At 38.9% G+C, this 17,471-nt stretch overlaps 1 protein-coding gene across 2 annotated transcripts in view; it reads right to left on the bottom strand.

The window, feature by feature from the left end:
* TMEM245 (transmembrane protein 245) overlaps positions 1 to 17,471 on the bottom strand; it is a 78,575-nt gene that overhangs the window by 29,004 nt on the left and 32,100 nt on the right. For both annotated transcript variants that reach the window (XM_040237322.1, XM_040237318.1), the window contains 5 exons: positions 16,543 to 16,647; positions 13,523 to 13,605; positions 12,367 to 12,457; positions 5,930 to 6,028; positions 2,715 to 2,846 (listed from right to left, as the gene is read on the bottom strand). In XM_040237322.1, the coding sequence (XP_040093256.1) occupies positions 2,715 to 2,846; positions 5,930 to 6,028; positions 12,367 to 12,457; positions 13,523 to 13,605; positions 16,543 to 16,647 (510 nt within the window). The remainder of the gene's footprint in view (positions 1 to 2,714; positions 2,847 to 5,929; positions 6,029 to 12,366; positions 12,458 to 13,522; positions 13,606 to 16,542; positions 16,648 to 17,471) is intronic.

Genomic DNA, 17,471 nt, shown 5'->3' on the forward strand with positions numbered 1-17,471 from the left:
CAGGGATTTTAAAAAACTTGCCCAAGGGCCTGAAGCTAGTAAGTAGAACCAGAGCTGGGCACCAGAACTCCTAATATCTGTTTTATTTTGGTGCCCTTTCCAAAAGAGAAATTCTGTTTTCTGTCATATGTCCAAGTTATACCATCTGTTCTATGAAAGGCCTATCCATTCCTTTCCTGCCTCAAACGTACAACTTATAAAAGGCGTGTTTTGTTGTCCTCAGTGTTTCTTGCAAACCTCAGCGCAGGCTTCATGAGAGGAGTTTGGAAGGCTAGTTTCATTTACAATAACTCCTTACATAAAATCTTGCAAATGCTTCATGATGCCTACAAAAATATGCATGACTGACTGTTTGACCTTGTGGGATAAAGAATGAATGAATAATGCCACTGATTCCAAGAAACAAACCAACAATGCCCTTACTTGTGATTTTGACAAGCATTCTTTTGGGGAATTCTGTCTTTGAAATTTTTATTAAAAATTAAAAAAAAAAAGTTTTGGGGTCATACTGATAGGAAATACGCTGTGGAAATTCTTAAGAAATTAACGGAATACATTAACTATAGACTGGTAGTTGCCAGCCACAAACCAGCAACTTTTCTATGTACTCAAAGGGATTAAGAAGAAAGGTTCAGAAAATAAGAAATAGATGTTGGGTATTATAAAACTAAAAAAACTGAATCAGGGGATGACCTTGACGTTTCTTAAGATTTTTTCTGATGAGATAGGTGGTGATGTTAAAGAACGTGATTTTTTTTAATACTGTATAATAAAATATGTCAATATTTAGAACTTAGTGAACATTAATTCCAAATGACCAGTGCACATTACAAAATCATGTAAGGGTGAAAGATCCATTCCTAGCCAAGACAGATCCATGGACCCTAATATAAGAGAGTAGAAAAAGTTCACTGATAATGCTTTCAAATTCCACATTGCAACTAATCTTAAAGAAATACTATCTGTTGAGTGTCAGAGTAGTATCAAAGAATTGTCACAATGATCTGAAAAGGTTATTAACAGACTTCCCTCTCTTTTCCAACTACATATCTGTGTGAGGCTGGATTTTCCTCACATACTTCAACCAAAACAACATATTCCAACAGACTTGAGTACAGGAACAAGTATGAGAATCCAGACATTAAATAGGTTTGCAAAAATGTAATGAAAGCCACTCTTATCACTAAATCATTATTTTATTTTGGAAAATGGTTATTTTTCAAACACAAAAAGCATGTTCTTTATGTCAACAAGTAACATTATATTTTAGTAGCTGTTAAATATTTTTAAAGTTCTCGGTTTTAATTGCTAATACAATAAATACCAATAGAATGCACATCAGCAAAAGCTCTTTGGAGCTCTCAGACCAAAAAGTTTGAGAGCCACTGGACCAGAGAAAACAGAGGGAAGGGATTATCAAAAGCAACATTCTTAGAACTGAAGGACATGAATTTCTAGATTTAACTTCAAACTATCACAGCTATATTAGGCAATTGGGAGGATGGGAAAATGTGAGTGCAGGAATGGGCGAAGGGCCCAACAGAGTCGTAAGAAAACCCCAGGGGAGCAGTAAGGAGGCACTGAGAGACTTGTATCTTCATCTTCCATGTCAGAAGCCGAAGAGAACACTGTGAAAGCCAGGAAGACCAGCATAAATATTATTTTAGAAATTTAGAGGTAAATACACAGAGAAAGTTAAAAGAATGCAGAGCTCTGGAGAATGAGACTGAAGGGGGAAGCACAGAGCAGGGGCAATGCTATTCATTATTTAACACCTTAAAGCATCTTCGACTTTTCAGCTATGGTCATCTCTTGTTCTGATAAAAATTAAAATTTAAAAACATCTAGCACAGCAAACCTCCACTTTTTAAAAAATTTTATTTTTTTATAGTTTTTTTTTTTTTTGATGTGGACCTTTTTTTTTTTTTTAAACTCTTTACTGAATTTGCCACAACACTGCTTCCATTTTGGTTTGGTTTTCTGGCACCGAGGCATGTGGGGTCCTAGCTCCTCAACTAGGAATCGAAGCTGCACCCTCTGCACTGGAAGGGCTTTTCCCAACCACTGGACCACCAGGGAAGTCCCAAACCTCATTTTTATTAACATGAAAAGAGTTACAAGTTTATTCACAAGAGAGGATTTCTCATCTCTGTGAAAAGCCACAGGCCAAGAGACCTCACAAAGTACGCTATGGAGTGAAACTCAGCAACACTGCAAACTGTTCCTTGCTGCCTCCGATCTTCTGGAAAGCAAGGCAGAGGCGGATGGCATGAAGGAAGGACAGGAAGGATGACAGAAATCTAAGCCTTTAAGCATCCAGTCTCTCTACTGTAACCGGAACCATATTTCTATCTGCCAAAGGACTTCACCACCCAGAGGCAGCTCCCTTGCTAGTGGTTCAACTAGGGGCGTTCTGATCAGTCTAAGGGATGAGGACACCGGTCTCAGAACCCGGGAGCCACAGCATTGTGCATGCTTCCTGAGTCAGCATCTCTTGCTTACTCTTCAACCACAGAGGAGGGGTCAGGGGAGCTACACTCGAGGCCTATGGCTTTGGGACATCTTTCTAGTGCATTTAGAATTCTCAAAACTGTAAAATCTCATGGCATTAAAAAACAGGGTCATGAAAGACATTTACGTGCATGAAAAAAAACCTGGGAATTAGAGTCTGTTTTTTCCTAAGTCCAATTTAATTAAAAAATACTATTTCTTACCGAAAGAAATGTCTCAATGTTCTCATGGACAAAGGAAGCGATATCCTGCCAGTCGAGAATGTCCCCCAGCCAGCTATTCTGACGACTTATGTGCAGCTTGTGCCCTCTGTGCCTTCCAGAGTGCGATACGTTCTGTAGAACAAAACAGTTCAGACATGAAATCCCCGTCTTAACCTGAAGACAAGAAGACATATAAATAGCCTACTTTGTTTCAGGTCCACTTGAGCAGTTTACCAAACACACAGAGGTGAAAAACTTCGTATTATATCAGAAATTAACAAAGAACTCCATCAAAAAGACCCGAAATACATTTTTCTGTTTATATTCTAGCTACTGTGTCTCAGCCTAGCTTAAATGCATTCCTCCTAAGCATGTTCATGAACACACTTTACTCGTCAGTATATTCAACTGAACATGAACATAGCATATACTTTCATCTTATTTTTCCCCCTTTCTCCCCTCTAACCTTTCTTTTAGTCTCCCATTTTTGCTTTTTCCCTCTCTTCATCTACCTTACTACTCTTCCAAACAAGCTAAAGAGAGCAGAGAGAAATAAAATATGAAAAAGTATAGCTAAAAGCAATATTAAATATAATGGTATGTATTAATCATATCTCAATAAAAGAGGGAAAAACAGAATGTGAAAGAGAAGGGTGCAGAGGAGAAATCTAACATGTCTATCAGGAAAAGAATTACATTGGCAGATACGCAGGAATAATGGATGTAGAAGGGTGATGAATAAACAAAGCGACTAGTAAGGTTAGAATTTAGAAATAGAAGTAGATTCCTAACATTTTGCATGTGTTTCCATTTTTGCACCTTTCCAAAAAGCCCAAGGATGCCAATCTTCACTAGCAAGGAAAACATTCAGTTCAGTTCAGTCGCTCAGTCATGTCCGACTCTTTGTGACCCCATGAATCGCAGCATGCCAGGCCTCCCTGTCCATCACCAACTCCCAGAGTTCATTCAGACTGACATCCGTTGAGTCGGTGATGCCATCCAGCCATCTCATCCTCTGTCGTTCCCTTCTCCTCCTGCCCCCAATCCCTCCCAGCATCAGAGTCTTTTCCAATGAGTCAACTCTTTGCATGAGGTGGCCAAAGTACTGGAGTTTCAGCTTTAGCATCATTTCTTCCAAAGAAATCCCAGGGCTGATCTCCTTCAGGATGGATTGGTTGGATCTCCTTGCGGTCCAAGGGACTCTCAAGAGTCTTCTCCAACACCACAGTTCAAAAGCATCAATTCTTTGGTGCTCAGCCTTCTTCACAGTCCAACTCTCACATCCATACATGACCACAGGAAAAACCACAGCCTTGACTACTTAGGTCCTAGTAAAAGAGGTAAAGAAAGCAATGCACTTACCCACCTACAAACCTATGCTTTTAAAACACTGACCTGACCTCCCTGGACCATTCAGGAACCTCAAAGTGGGTGAGGGACAGTAAAAGCTGTTTGTGTGTAAGCAGAAGCCCCAGAATTAGCAGAAGAAACAAGATACAACCTTTGTAATAGGCTCTTCAGCAGGTATCTACCCAGAGATTCCCCAGTTAGGTTTTGTTGGCTTTTAATTTTTATTTATCTGGCTCCACTGGATCTTAGTTGTAGCTTGTGGGGTCTTAAGGCAAACTCTTAGTTGTGGCATGTGGGATCAAGGTCTCTGTCAAGGGCTCAAACCCGGGCTCCCTGCACTGGGAGCTCAGAGTCTTAACCACTGGACCACCGGGAGGGGCTCCCAGTGAGTTTTAACTCTCAATTATTGAAAAACCCACAAAACCCATCACCATTCCTTCAACTTCTCCTAGGCAAGAGCCAACAAAGGTCCATGTAGTCAAAGCTACGGTTTTTCCAGTAGTCACGTATGGATGTGAGAGTTGCACTATAAAGAAAGCTGAGTGCTGAAGAATTGATGCTTTTGAAGTGTGGTGTTGGAGAAGACTCCTGAAGAGTCCCTTGGACCGCAAGGAGATCCAACCAGTCCATCCTAAAGGAAATCAGTCCTGAATATTCAATGGAAGGACTGATGCTGAAGCTGAAACTTCAATACTTTGGCCACCTGATGCGAAGAATGGACTCACTGGAAAAGATCCTGATGCTGGGAAAGATTGAAGGCGGGAGGAGAAGGGGATGACAGAGGATGAGATGGTTGCATGGCATCACCGACCCGATGGACATGGGCTTGGGTGGACTCCAGGAGTTGGTGATGAACAGGGAAGCCTGGTGTGCTGCAGTCCATGGGGTCACAAAGAGTCGGGACACGACTGAGCGACTGAACTGAACTGCCAAGAGCGTACAATGCCAAACAGGTCACTAGGGAACATATGCAAATGTTCAACTACACCCTCCTCCCCGTTACCCAAGCTAACTCTGCCCGACGTGCTCTCTCCCTGACGCGCTCTCTCTCCCCCTGCACGGGCATCTTCCACAGCACAGTCCCTGATGGCAGTCCCAAGGGCCCTGCCCACACAGTGTACAGAATGGCTGGCATGACTACCTGCTTTCAAACTGTCATTTTTATATTTAGTAAAAAATTATACACATCAGGACAAGTAGCACTAAAGGTTTATTTAAAATAAAATAATCATCTCTAAACTTTTGGATCTATTTTCACTTCCTCAAAGAAAAAGTTCTTAGTGTCCAGAGCTGTACTGTCCCAAATAGTAGCCACTACCCACTTGTGGCTACCAAGTACCTAAATATGCTCTTAGCGTAAAAGATAAACCAGATCTCTAACACTCAGAATGGAAAAGATTTTATATGTATATGTCATATGTAAAATATAAAATCTCATTACTTTTTCATTCATTACATATGGAAATGACATATATTGGGTATACTGTGTTAAGTAAAATAATTAAAATGAATCTCATCCATCCTAGTTTTTTTTCCTCTCTCTTTTTTTTAATGCAGCCACTAGAAAGTTAACATTATATATACGGCTTGCATCACACTTCTACTGCACAGATCTGGTTAAGAGGATGAGACACTGTTGAGGCTAATGAAAAGCAGATAGAACACCAATAACAGAGAAACTGATGCTTCTGCCATGAGGTTAATCATCAATTCAAGCTGACTTTTAATGACCCGAGGTTTAAGACCTTGCAGCTTAAAAATGTCAAGAAATGAAATCTCCGTGTTAACACAATCCAACCTAGTCAATGAGTCCATAAAAGGACATTATTAGTTTACAACTGAAATCCTTAGCTAAAATAACTTACCTTTACAAACCAAGAATGATACAGCCTATCCCAAAGTTCTAGTACTTGTTTTTCAATTACGGCCGTATTATTCACCTTATCTCCGAGAATTTTATGAAGCTGGAAGGAATACAGATTTAATCTGAGTTAGTGTTTCAGGCAACAATCCAGTAAAATTAATACATGCTGGTCTTGACATTTGTTCCAAATCAAACTAAAATGTCCCAGACTATTCAACTGCTTCCAACCACACTGTTCTTTCCTTAAACTCTACCCAGTATTTCCAGTAAATACTCTCGCTCCTGTCTTTTTGCTTCTTGATTATTTCCTTTGTTCTTAGGTCTCTAAGAAAACTTCTTTAGGTCTTAAGAGAACAAAGCCATGCTTACTGACTTTTCTGATCTCATCTGCCCAGAGAAAACTCTTTTCTAACTGACCCCGGTGCTCATCCATTATATGGAAGTATCATGTTACACTTACCACTAGCATCAGAATTACCACACAACTTTAGGTAAAATTTTAGAACCTTAGCTATAAACACAAATCTTCCTTTGAATATGCTGAGAGATGTTAGGTCTCAGTGTGTGTTATTTGCTTAGTTGTGTCCAACTCTGCAACCTCACCCCATGGACTGTAGCCCGCCAGGCTCCTTTGTCCATGGGATTCTCCAGGCAAGAATGCGGGAGTGGGTAGCCATTCCCTTCTCTAGGGATCTTCCCACCCCAGGGATTGAACTCGTGTCTTCTGCACTGCAGGCAGATTCCTTACTGTCTGAGCCAGAGATGTCAGGACTCAGAGTTATAACCAATTAAGACTGGCTTCAGGGTTTGGGAAATCAAAAACACTAAGCCAAGATAACTTGGAGAAAGCTATTCATTATAGCATCTCATCCCACATTTTACATGTTATTAAAACCATATGGTAATCTTAAAGATGCTTTTAAAAAGACAATGATTTGTTGCCCCACTTAATATAATTGCTGCCGTTTTTCCCTCTGCAAATTTCTGCCTGCTTACCCAGATACAGTTTAGAATCCTATGTTTTCTTTTGCATCAGAAGTATTTCATTTTTATTCTTCAACACTAACCTTTATTTTTAATGGTTTCATATTAGCTAAGTTTTTCTATTATTATTTAATCAGTCATAGGACATAGAGATGGTTCCCAATTTATAATGTCACAAGTAACACTGCAATAAATATCCTTATGCAACTTTTTTATTACTAACATTAAGATAAACATACAGGAATCAAAGGAAATAAGCATTTTAATGACTCTGGTGAAACACTGCTGAACTGTCTTCTATAAGGACTATACCAATTAACACTTACCAATGTTATATGAAAGAACCAATTTTTCCCAAACCTTATGAACTGATAAATTATTAAATTATTAGATAATTTAATAGGTGTGAAATGGTAATAATTATTTTTATTTTTCTTTAGTGATGAGAGTGACCATTTTCCATGGGGGTTTTCAATGTGTATTTCCTTTTGTGTGACCTAACCATACAAGGAGATCCAACCAGTCCATTCTGAAGGAGACCAGCCCTGGGATTTCTTTGGAAGGAATGATGCTAAAGCTGAAACTCCACCTCATGCGAAGAGTTGACTCATTGGAAAAGACTCTGATGCTGGGAGGGATTGGGGGCAGGAGGAGAAGGGGACGACAGAGGATGAGATGGCTGGATGGTATCACTGACTCGATGGATGTCAGTCTGAATGAACTCTGGGAGTTGGTGATGGACAGGGAGGCCTGGTGTGCTGCAATTCATGGGGTCGCAAAGAGTCGGACACGACTGAGCGACTGAACTGAACTGAATCATACCTTTTGACCATTTAATGCTGATCTTATAGATACCTGGACCAGTTTTTTGACATACTTGATACAAATATATCTGCTCAGTGTTTTCTCTCACATTTGATTTATTCATAAACCAAAGACAAATTAGTGAATATAAAAGCCATTCATCTTTGCACAGTATTTTAGTTTACAAATGGCTCTCACCTACATTGTGACCTCTGCAACAATCTCAACAAAGTTAGACAGAAAAAGGTTTGGTTAACCCTTTATTCTTTTAAAATGAGAAAACAGAAAGAATCTATGATAGGCCCAAGGTCACGCAGCTAAGAGTTGGGATTAAAAGTAGCAGAGTTAGGATCAAAGTTGTCTAATAGTCTTTCATCTATAGCATATATAACCTATGAGCAAAGAACACCTAGCAGAGCAAACTATCCGCAATAATGAAAAACCACCATTACCCCTATTCTAACTCCCCCTCCTTATTTTACAATCATGGGGACTTAGTCTTTTTAAAAAGTTTTATTTATTTATTCATCCATAATGTTTTTGACCGTGCTGGGTCTTCACGGTTGCGGTGAGCAGGGGTCACTCCCTAGCTGCGGTGTGCAGGCTTCTAAGGTGCGGGCTTCTCTAGCTGCAGAGCACTGGCGCTAGGCGTGCAGGCTACAGTAGCCGCGGCACACGGGCTTAGCTGCCCACAGAGGTGGAGTCTTCCCTGATCAGGGATGGAACCCGTGTCCCCTGCCTTGGCAGGCGGGTTTTTAAACTGGACCACTAACGAAGTCCTCTACTGACTTTAACTGTGTTTTTTATATATTACAGTCATCAGATTCTCACAGTCCTATGACCTGTCAGCCTCTGGGATCTCCTTTTACCAGAAGAGGCCTAAAATGGTCACAGACAGCCTCCAGTTTTGGCTGCTTGCACAGTGGCCTTTACTGTAATAAAGCACTATTTCAAACTGACATCTCCTTTAGCTGTCTCACTCCCAGCACAACGGTGAATAACTAAAATACCACAACTATTTGGTGAATAACTAAAATACCACAACTATTAACTTAAAGGAGTTGTTGTTGTTTAATCGATAAGTCATGTCTGACTCTTTTGCGACCCCATGGATGGTAGCCCACGAGGCTCCTCTGTCCATAGGATTTCCCAGGCAAGAATACTGGAATGGGTAGCCATTTCCTTCTCCGGGGGATCTTCTTGACCCAGGGATCGAACATGCCATCTCCTGCACTGGCAAGCAGATTCTTTACCACTGAGGCACCTGGGAAGCCTAACTCAAAAGAGAGTTCAGCAAAATTTTACAGCATGTTATAAAACATTCTTTTCAAATTTGTGGAGCTATCAATCATAGCAGAATACTACAGACCCCAATTACCAGCCTGCAACATTATATTATCAAAAATCACAAGGAAGACTGGGCCAGAGATCTGAGTTGAACGGGCACATCACTGCTGTTACAAAAAAATCACTGAAGCACGCATACCACTGGTGGTATGAGATGCGCTTTGTATATGAAACATAATTCCACACTAAGAGCAGTCAGAATGCTATCTGAGGGCTGTGTAACTGAAGGCAAACAGCCTAATCTGCAAAAATAGGAGTCAGAAGGCAAATGTCTGTTCCAACCTTGCTTGAAATCTTGGCAGCATCTGCTACAACCAAGTCTTTCTTGAAACAGTTTCTTCTGTCGGCCTCGCTGACACACAGGGTGCAACACAGGGCTCCTCCTCCATCTTCTCTGCTGGCTCACTTCTCTGGCCTTCAAAAGCCTAAGTGTGCAGGAAATCTGGTCCTCCTCAAGCTATACTCTCTCCCCAGGCCATAATACAGGCTTAATGGTGTCCTCCACCTCTAAATTCTTATGTAAAGTCCTAACCCCCAGGACCCCAGAATGTGACTGTATTTGGAGACAGGGTCTTGAAGAAAGTAATCAAGTTAAAATGAGATCACTGAACGCTGAGGAAAGAGCAAACTAGGGGGTCTGATTAGAACCATAACAATGAAAAGAGGATATAGGAGATACAGCTGACAAAGTAGGCTGGAAACAGATAGAAAGTAACCTTCTCTGTTCATACCAAAACTTAGGCTATAAAAAACTTTTTTCCTGTGCTGAGTGTGGCATTCCGTCCCCACCTAGTTTTGGCCCTTTCTACACTGTAGTTCTTAGGATTCAATTCTTATATATATGACTCTTAGCTGGATAAGATCTGAGCTACCTCTGCAATGTCAATGACTCTTTTTTTAAAAAAAAAATTTATTGAGATATAACTCACACACCTTACAATTCACCCATTTAGGTGTATAACTCAACAGTTTTTTTTTGCATTCACAGTTATGCAATCATTACCACAATCGATTTTGGAACATTCTCAAGCCCCCAGAAGTTAACTCCATACTCATTAGCAATCACTCTTCCATTTCTTCCCAATCCCCCCACTCTTGAAAACCACTACTCTACTCTGTTTCTACAGATAAGCCTCTTTCACACATTTTATATAAATGGAATCATACTTATGTGGTCTTTTATGACTGTTTCTTTGACTTAGTAATGTTTTCAAGGTTCATCCTGTTGTAAAATGTACCAGTACTTCCTTTTTATGGTTAAATAATATTCCATTATACAGATAAACCACATTTTACTTATCCATTCAATTCAATGGTTGTTTTTAGATACTATCCCTGTGCCTCCTAAATCAGGATCACAAATATTTTACAACTTTACGTAGAAAATCATGTCTCTTCTGTGGTCTTTCATTTTAAAGACTCTCAAGTATAAGGTTTCAAACCTGTTCCTCTAAGTAATTAAAATTTTACTTTAAAATCTAAGGCACATTCTTCCAGCTACCCAAATTCCCTTTATTATTTTCCCAAATAGGTAAGAATTCCAGAATAAAAGTTTCTCCTGAACAGATAATTCAAGAATTAAACGCTAGGTTATTCACAGAATAAGTCCAGCAAACATATATCTAAGCATCTAATAGTCCTCTACAATATTCGGTCTCCCTTCCATGACAATTCTCAGAGGTGTATCCACACACAGTGGGCTCCTGACCAACACTGGTTTGAACAGTGCAGGCCCACTTACATGTGAATGTTTCTCACTAAATATGTACTACAGAGGCACAAGATCTGCGGTTGGTTGAATCTAAGAATGCAGAACCAGGTAAATGAGAGCCAACCGTAAAGTCAGGGACTTTTCAACTACAGCGAAGGTCAGCACCTCTAACCACCACATTGTTCAAGGTCAACTGTACTTATCTTTTTTTTATTCAATAAACATTTTCTTTAAAACTTCCATGTGACAGTGGATTTGGCTATCTGGTATGGACCCAGGAAAATCAGTAACACATCCTTCTCCTAACTTTTAACTTGACCACGATTCTATCCTTAGCAAATTATTGTATGTATAGTGTAATTTACAAGAGGTGGCGCAGTGGTAAAGAATCCGTCTGCCAGTGCAGGAGATACAAGAGATGTGGGCTTGATCCCTGGGTCGGGAAGATCCCCTGGAGGAAGAAATGGTAACCGACTCCAGTATTCTTGCCTAGAAAATGCCATGGACAGAGAAGCCTGGCAGGCTACAGTCCCTGGGGTCACAGAATCAGACACAATGGAGCAACTGAGTAGGCATGTATACACAGTGTAATTTCCAAGAGACATTTTGTTTTTAGATTCTGAATTTGAATTTTAAACAGGGAATTTTTTGGCACACATCTCAGTGCAACAAGTTTTGGCAATCCCTAGATAACCCTAATTACTCATACATTAAAACTACAAATTACCTTCATTTCCACAGGAAAAACTAGGGAAAAAAGTGATGTCCCACATCTGTATCATGGAGTCTGATCCTTAGCCACAAGAGCTGTGTCTTTTCCTCTGCCTTTCGTTTCCCCTTCACAAAACTTCAGTCAAACTCACCTCCTCAAGTACACTCCTATCTCTATATCTTGGATCACATAAATACCCCTTCTTAAAATACACTCTTCCTTCTCTCTATTCATCCAGGATCTATCATTCCATTCCTTCACAGTTTATCTCAAGTGCCACATTAAAGCACTTAAATTAGTTCCGGGCACACACTTCTAGCATATCATAGTAGAAAGGGCAAAGGATTTAGAATTAGTCTTCAGTGTGAAAGCAAGCTCTGCAATTTATTACATGACCACTGGGAATTTACTTATGTAAATTTACTTAAGTCTGTTTCCTTGTCTATAAAGGGGGTAAAATAATTCAGACTACTATAGGTTTCTTGGAAAGATTAAATGAAACAAATTGGAAACTGTCAAGTACAGTTATCAGCAGATAATAAAATTTAATAGGTAGTGTTAATTTTTTCTCCACAAAGCCATATTTGATCAGCCAAGCTTAGAGATCATTCTGCCCTAATGTATAAACAATGAATCAGAACTACTTTGAACATGAAGCAAATGCCCAGCCTCTTGGATTGTTCAAGCTACCAGCAATTATCAAAAGGACTGTCCAGATGGTTTTATTTCATCCTATGTTGCCTTTTGATTTATAGATTTAAGCCTATTTCAACAACAGAAATTATAAACAGAATCTCCATTTTTGCTTTATCAAAGCAAGAAGTCACTACCAATGAAGACCCTGCAAAGAAAAAGCTGTGAAAATAGGCTCTTCCCTTACCTTGTGGGTTATCCATTCTCGTCCATACTGATATACGTTGTTGGCTGCAGAATTAAGGGCTCTTTGGACAACCTGAGCCTCAGGAAGCCAACTAATTCAAAATAAAGAAAGAAAAAATGAAAATCTGGTATAGTGTACTGCACCAGTAATCCCTGGAACTTAATTTTTTAAACAATCATTTAAAATTTACAATCCTAAAACTTGCAGAGTATTTCCTAACTTAAATTACTGACTACCTTGGGGGTAGTTAAAAAAAAATAAAAGAGGAGGCCATACAATTTGTCATCAAGTTCAATTAGGTGAACAGCATAATCCTAGGAACACTCTCCACAAAGACGTAAAAACCCTCTCACAGAAGCCAAATTAAACAAGTAAGCAAAGAGATCCTACAGGTGTTGGCAGACTTTTTTTTCTGTTAAGGGCCAAGGCGTAAATATTTTAGGCTTTTCAGGACACATGATCTGTATCACAACTACTCAGTTCTGTCTGCTTTTTTCTGCAGCCTCCAAATAGCCACAGACAACATGACATGAACAGGTGTAGGCTGTTCCAATAAATCTTTATAGGAATAGGTGGTTGGATTTGGTTCTGAGCTGTAGTCTGCCAACTCTGCCACAAAAAATGATACAGTATGGGAACGCTGCTGACTTTGCCATGGGGGGGATTTTCTTGAATCCCTTAACCTCTGATCCTGTTTCCTTATCTGTAAAATGGGGATAAACTCTTCAGCAAACAACATAAGGTAGGGGAAAGCTTAGTAAATCAAAGACATGTTGTAAACTGTGAGACTCAATTCAATATTTGGACTTTCCCCTCTGCTCCCCTCCATCCCATTACATGTCGTTCTTATGCAAAAATGACAACATTCAACAAAGGTTTGCAAACTCTTCTCTATTCTCTCTTCCAAGGTAACTGTACCAATGAAGATCATTTCATAAAAACAAGACATAGAACCTAGGCCATCCATCTCTATGTTTGTCAAAATTACATCCACCATCCCATTACATGTCATTCTTATGCAAAAATGACAACATTCACAAAGTTTTGGCAAACTCTTCTCTCTTCCAAGGTAACTGTACCAATGAAGATCATTTCACGAAAACAGACACAGAACCTAGGCCATCGATCTCTATTTTTGTCAAAATTACATTCTTACTTTGCCCACTCAGGATGATTTGCTAGAGTTTCATTAATCAAATTGCTTGTGACTTCAATCATGTGTACACTCTCTTGATGTACCTGTATTATGGACAAGAAAAGAGTATCCATAAAAATTAAACTCAATCTAACATTTATCTTTTATACTACTCTAGGAACAATGCTTTAAGCGTCAAGTAATGAGATACCTTAGTTTCAGTTAACTTAAGAGACCTGCACTGAACTGCCACTATCCATAACAAGGCAACTCTAGATTGTTTTGTAACTCTGAGAGCTGTCATTTTGTTTCAGTAAGCAAACAACTTACCTGTAATAACTGCAAAGTTTGTCTTCCCTGTCATTAATGTCTCTGCTCAGTGTTTTTTATTTTTTGAAAATCCCAAGGGTTCTCCCTGAACCTGAATAGCTAAACAGTCAGCCAATAACTTTGGCATAAAGTTATGCTCAGACACTTCACACTAGGAAGCTGAATCCTTTCTAGCCTGAGATGCGTGAAACTTGAGAAATGTAATCAAAGGTACAACAAATGTGCAAATCTCCCTAGGCTTTCAATATTCACAGGATACCTTAGGGTCTCCCATATACCATTCTAAAATGTGATATATTAATCTCAGCCCTTCTATGTCTCTCTTGCTTCCAGAACCTCTCTCTTTAATTCACAGCTTCTCTGCTGCCAGTCCCAAACCAAATCCACCACAACCCATAAGAAAATCTGTAGGTTTTTTCGGCCCACACAAGGCAGATGAGGATAAGTAACTCCAAGTAAAAAAGCCACAAACTACATGCTTTTACCAGATGCAGTAGCAGTTTTCCACAAGCAAATACTCCTCAAATTATTGCCTGACTGATCATTTTTCAATGCCCTTATGGTGTTTATAATAATTTTTATACCATTTAATCCTTGCTTTAGGTAGAAAGGAATTACCTAACATCCTCAACCCTGCTATTATCCCAAAATATACTAGGAACATGGAGGCAAAAAGGATTTTCTGACAAACTGGATATGCATCTATTAATAAAAGAAAAAAAAGTAGTCAAGAATGACCCTGAGGCTTTTCACCTGAGCAAGCAGAATGAAGCTGTCACTTACTTGAAATGAGAAGAACAGACAAGCATGGGAGGGTCTGGAATTCAGTTCTGACATGTTATATTTGAGATATCTATTAAGACTTCAAATGGATACTGTCATGGTGTTTTAGAGCACGATGCTTTTATTGGCTAGGAGAATGAACTAGATAACCAGTAAGTTTCCTTTAAAAGCTCAGTTTGCATGAGTCCTAAACTACAAAGAAATGGTTCAGTAATAATTGTTATCAAAGTTCAGTGAAGCAAAAGCTCACTGAAGCATGCAATGAACAAAGAAAAAGAAAGATGAAACAATTGAGATGAGCAGGCCAAGAAGACCCTACACAAAGGGACAAAGAAGGGAAAGTAGAATAGGGGAGGAAAAAGAGGAAAAAAAAGGAAAAGAATTACTTACTGGTGAAAGGTTTCTCTAAGAACTAGAAAAATGTACAGAGGAAGGTCAAAGACAGACCTCTCAAGTCTTTAGAGTCTAAATAAGTGACTATACATGATTAAAATCCAAAGAAAAGGTAAAAACTGCATTTTAACTGAAACAGGTAGAGAGAGAGCAGGTTGTTAGAAGGAAATGATAAGATCAGGGCATACTGAAGCTAAGAGTGACTGAGAACAGGACTTCCAAGTAAAGTCAAATAGTAGCAAACAGTGCAATCCTTTAGTAAATTGCTGCATATTAGATTATCTATTGCTAATAGATACTACCATATCTCTACAGCACTATATGAAAATGGTTCACATCCAGGATATCAGGCAAGCTTCACAATTTCTGGAAAACAACATATAAAAATCTGGGGTGCAGAGTTCAGAGTTCAGGGTCCAAATAAAATAAAGACTGTGATAGACTACAAAAGTTTTTCGAAAAGCCAGTAAGAGACAAAAAATTTAGCTGAATTTTGGAGAATGATTTTCTTTGATGAAAGAGGTGTAATAAGGACTACATTTTTTAAAATCCTCTCAAAATTTGTCAGTTGAAAGCCTAACATCCAATGTTGATAGTTGTAAGAGGTAGGGCCTTTGGGAAGTAATTAGGTCATGAGGGTGGCTCTCTTATGATGAGACTGGTGGTGGTGGTTTAGTCGCTAAGTCGTTTCTGACTCTTGTGACCCCATGGGCTGCAGCCCACCAGGGCTCCTCTGTCAATAGCATTTTCCAGGCAAGAATACTGGCGTGGGTTGCCATTTCCTTCTCCAGGGGGTCTTCCCAATCCAGGGATCGAACCCAGGTCTCCTGCACTGCAGGCAGATTCCTTACTGACTGAGCTACCAGGGAAGACCTGATGGAAGACACGATGGGATTAGCATCCTTAAACGAAGAAATACAAAGATGTTCTCTTTCCCTATCATGTGAGAATACAGGGAGAAATCAGCCACCTATAAACCAGGAACAGAGCCTTTACCAAGAAGCTCACACTTTCACCTGGGGCTCTCAGCCTCCAGAACTATGAGAAATAAAGGTTTGTTGTTTAAGACACTTGGTGTATGGTATTCTGTTACAGCAGTCCAAACTAAGAAGGCAGAAAGGAGATGCAAGCTGGAAGGATCTGGAAAGTGAGAAATATCTTAATGGTAAATCAGCAGAAAGACATGAAGGAAGGAATCAAATTCTGATCAAGTGAACAGGATCTACGCTAGGAGTCATGGACCAGACCATAGTTCTCCTTTTGAGAGAAGAACCCACTTTTCCCTCAGTATCTCCATTTTTCATCTGCCATTTACCTCAGAGGATTTTTATGATAATAAAATTTTAATGATAAAAATACATTAGGTAAATTCATGACAAAACCAGCAATACAAAAATCATAAATACTTTAAATGCTATAATTATTTATAAGCAAAGTAACATCTCCTATGCATGTAACTGCTGGCTTCTTATCCATACAACAAATTCTAACAGTTAAAGAGTTTATTAATGGTGATAGTAATTGTTGTACTGTACCTTTGCAGTCAGGAGTAGGGCTAAAAGAAGTGTTCCTATCACTAACAAAAATATGATGAAAATGCTAATTATTTTGTCTAACATCTTCTCCAACCAGATGATCATCTGCACAGAAATGAGAAAGAGAATTAGTCATCTTTCAAGCACAGCTTAATAAAAACACATGTGCATTCAAACATCATGGAGACAAAACAGGATATTCAGCACTGCAGAAACTATGGCATAATGCTTAAAGCAGCGAAAGCTATAAGCCACTTTAGAAAATTAACAGTGTTAATTGTTGTTATAGAAAGAGCTTATTATTGTCACTTCTAAGAAAAGGCAATCAATTTGAATATCACCTAAATCTATGCTTGGATTCTCATACTGTGGTATGTTGACATTTCAAATTAGAATTTACGATCTGATAAACATTCTAAACTAAATAATGACAATCCATTAGTGACCTCAAATCTCTACTGTCAATTAGCAAATAGACATGACTTTAGAAAAAGGATGACTCTTACAATACAGATATGTCCTAAACTATACAGATAAAATAGGAGCAAATTAAAATGGGAATTACATTCAAAATATTTTTTCCCCTAATGTCATCAGAGTTACAAATAACATCTACTGTTAAGGCAGTGATAAATACCAATTTCAGAATAATAGCTACCCTGGAAGCAAAAGGGGTGGGACACAGATGCACAATCAGGGAGGGATACACAAGAGACTTCAGCTGCACAGGTAATGTTTTTGTCACACTGGAAGACAGGCATGTGGGTGCTCTTCTATCCTTTTATATTTGAAATATTTCATAATAAAATAAGAAATCCACTTGAAATTTCTATTCTTTTTAAACCATAAGCTTTATGACAAATTATAATTGACTATAAATAAAAAATAATAATTAATGCAGTGGTCATCTCTTAATCAATAATTAAAAT

This window comes from Oryx dammah, unplaced genomic scaffold (assembly GCF_014754425.2).
Source record: "Oryx dammah isolate SB20612 unplaced genomic scaffold, SCBI_Odam_1.1 HiC_scaffold_1, whole genome shotgun sequence".
Lineage (NCBI taxonomy): Eukaryota > Metazoa > Chordata > Mammalia > Artiodactyla > Bovidae > Oryx > Oryx dammah.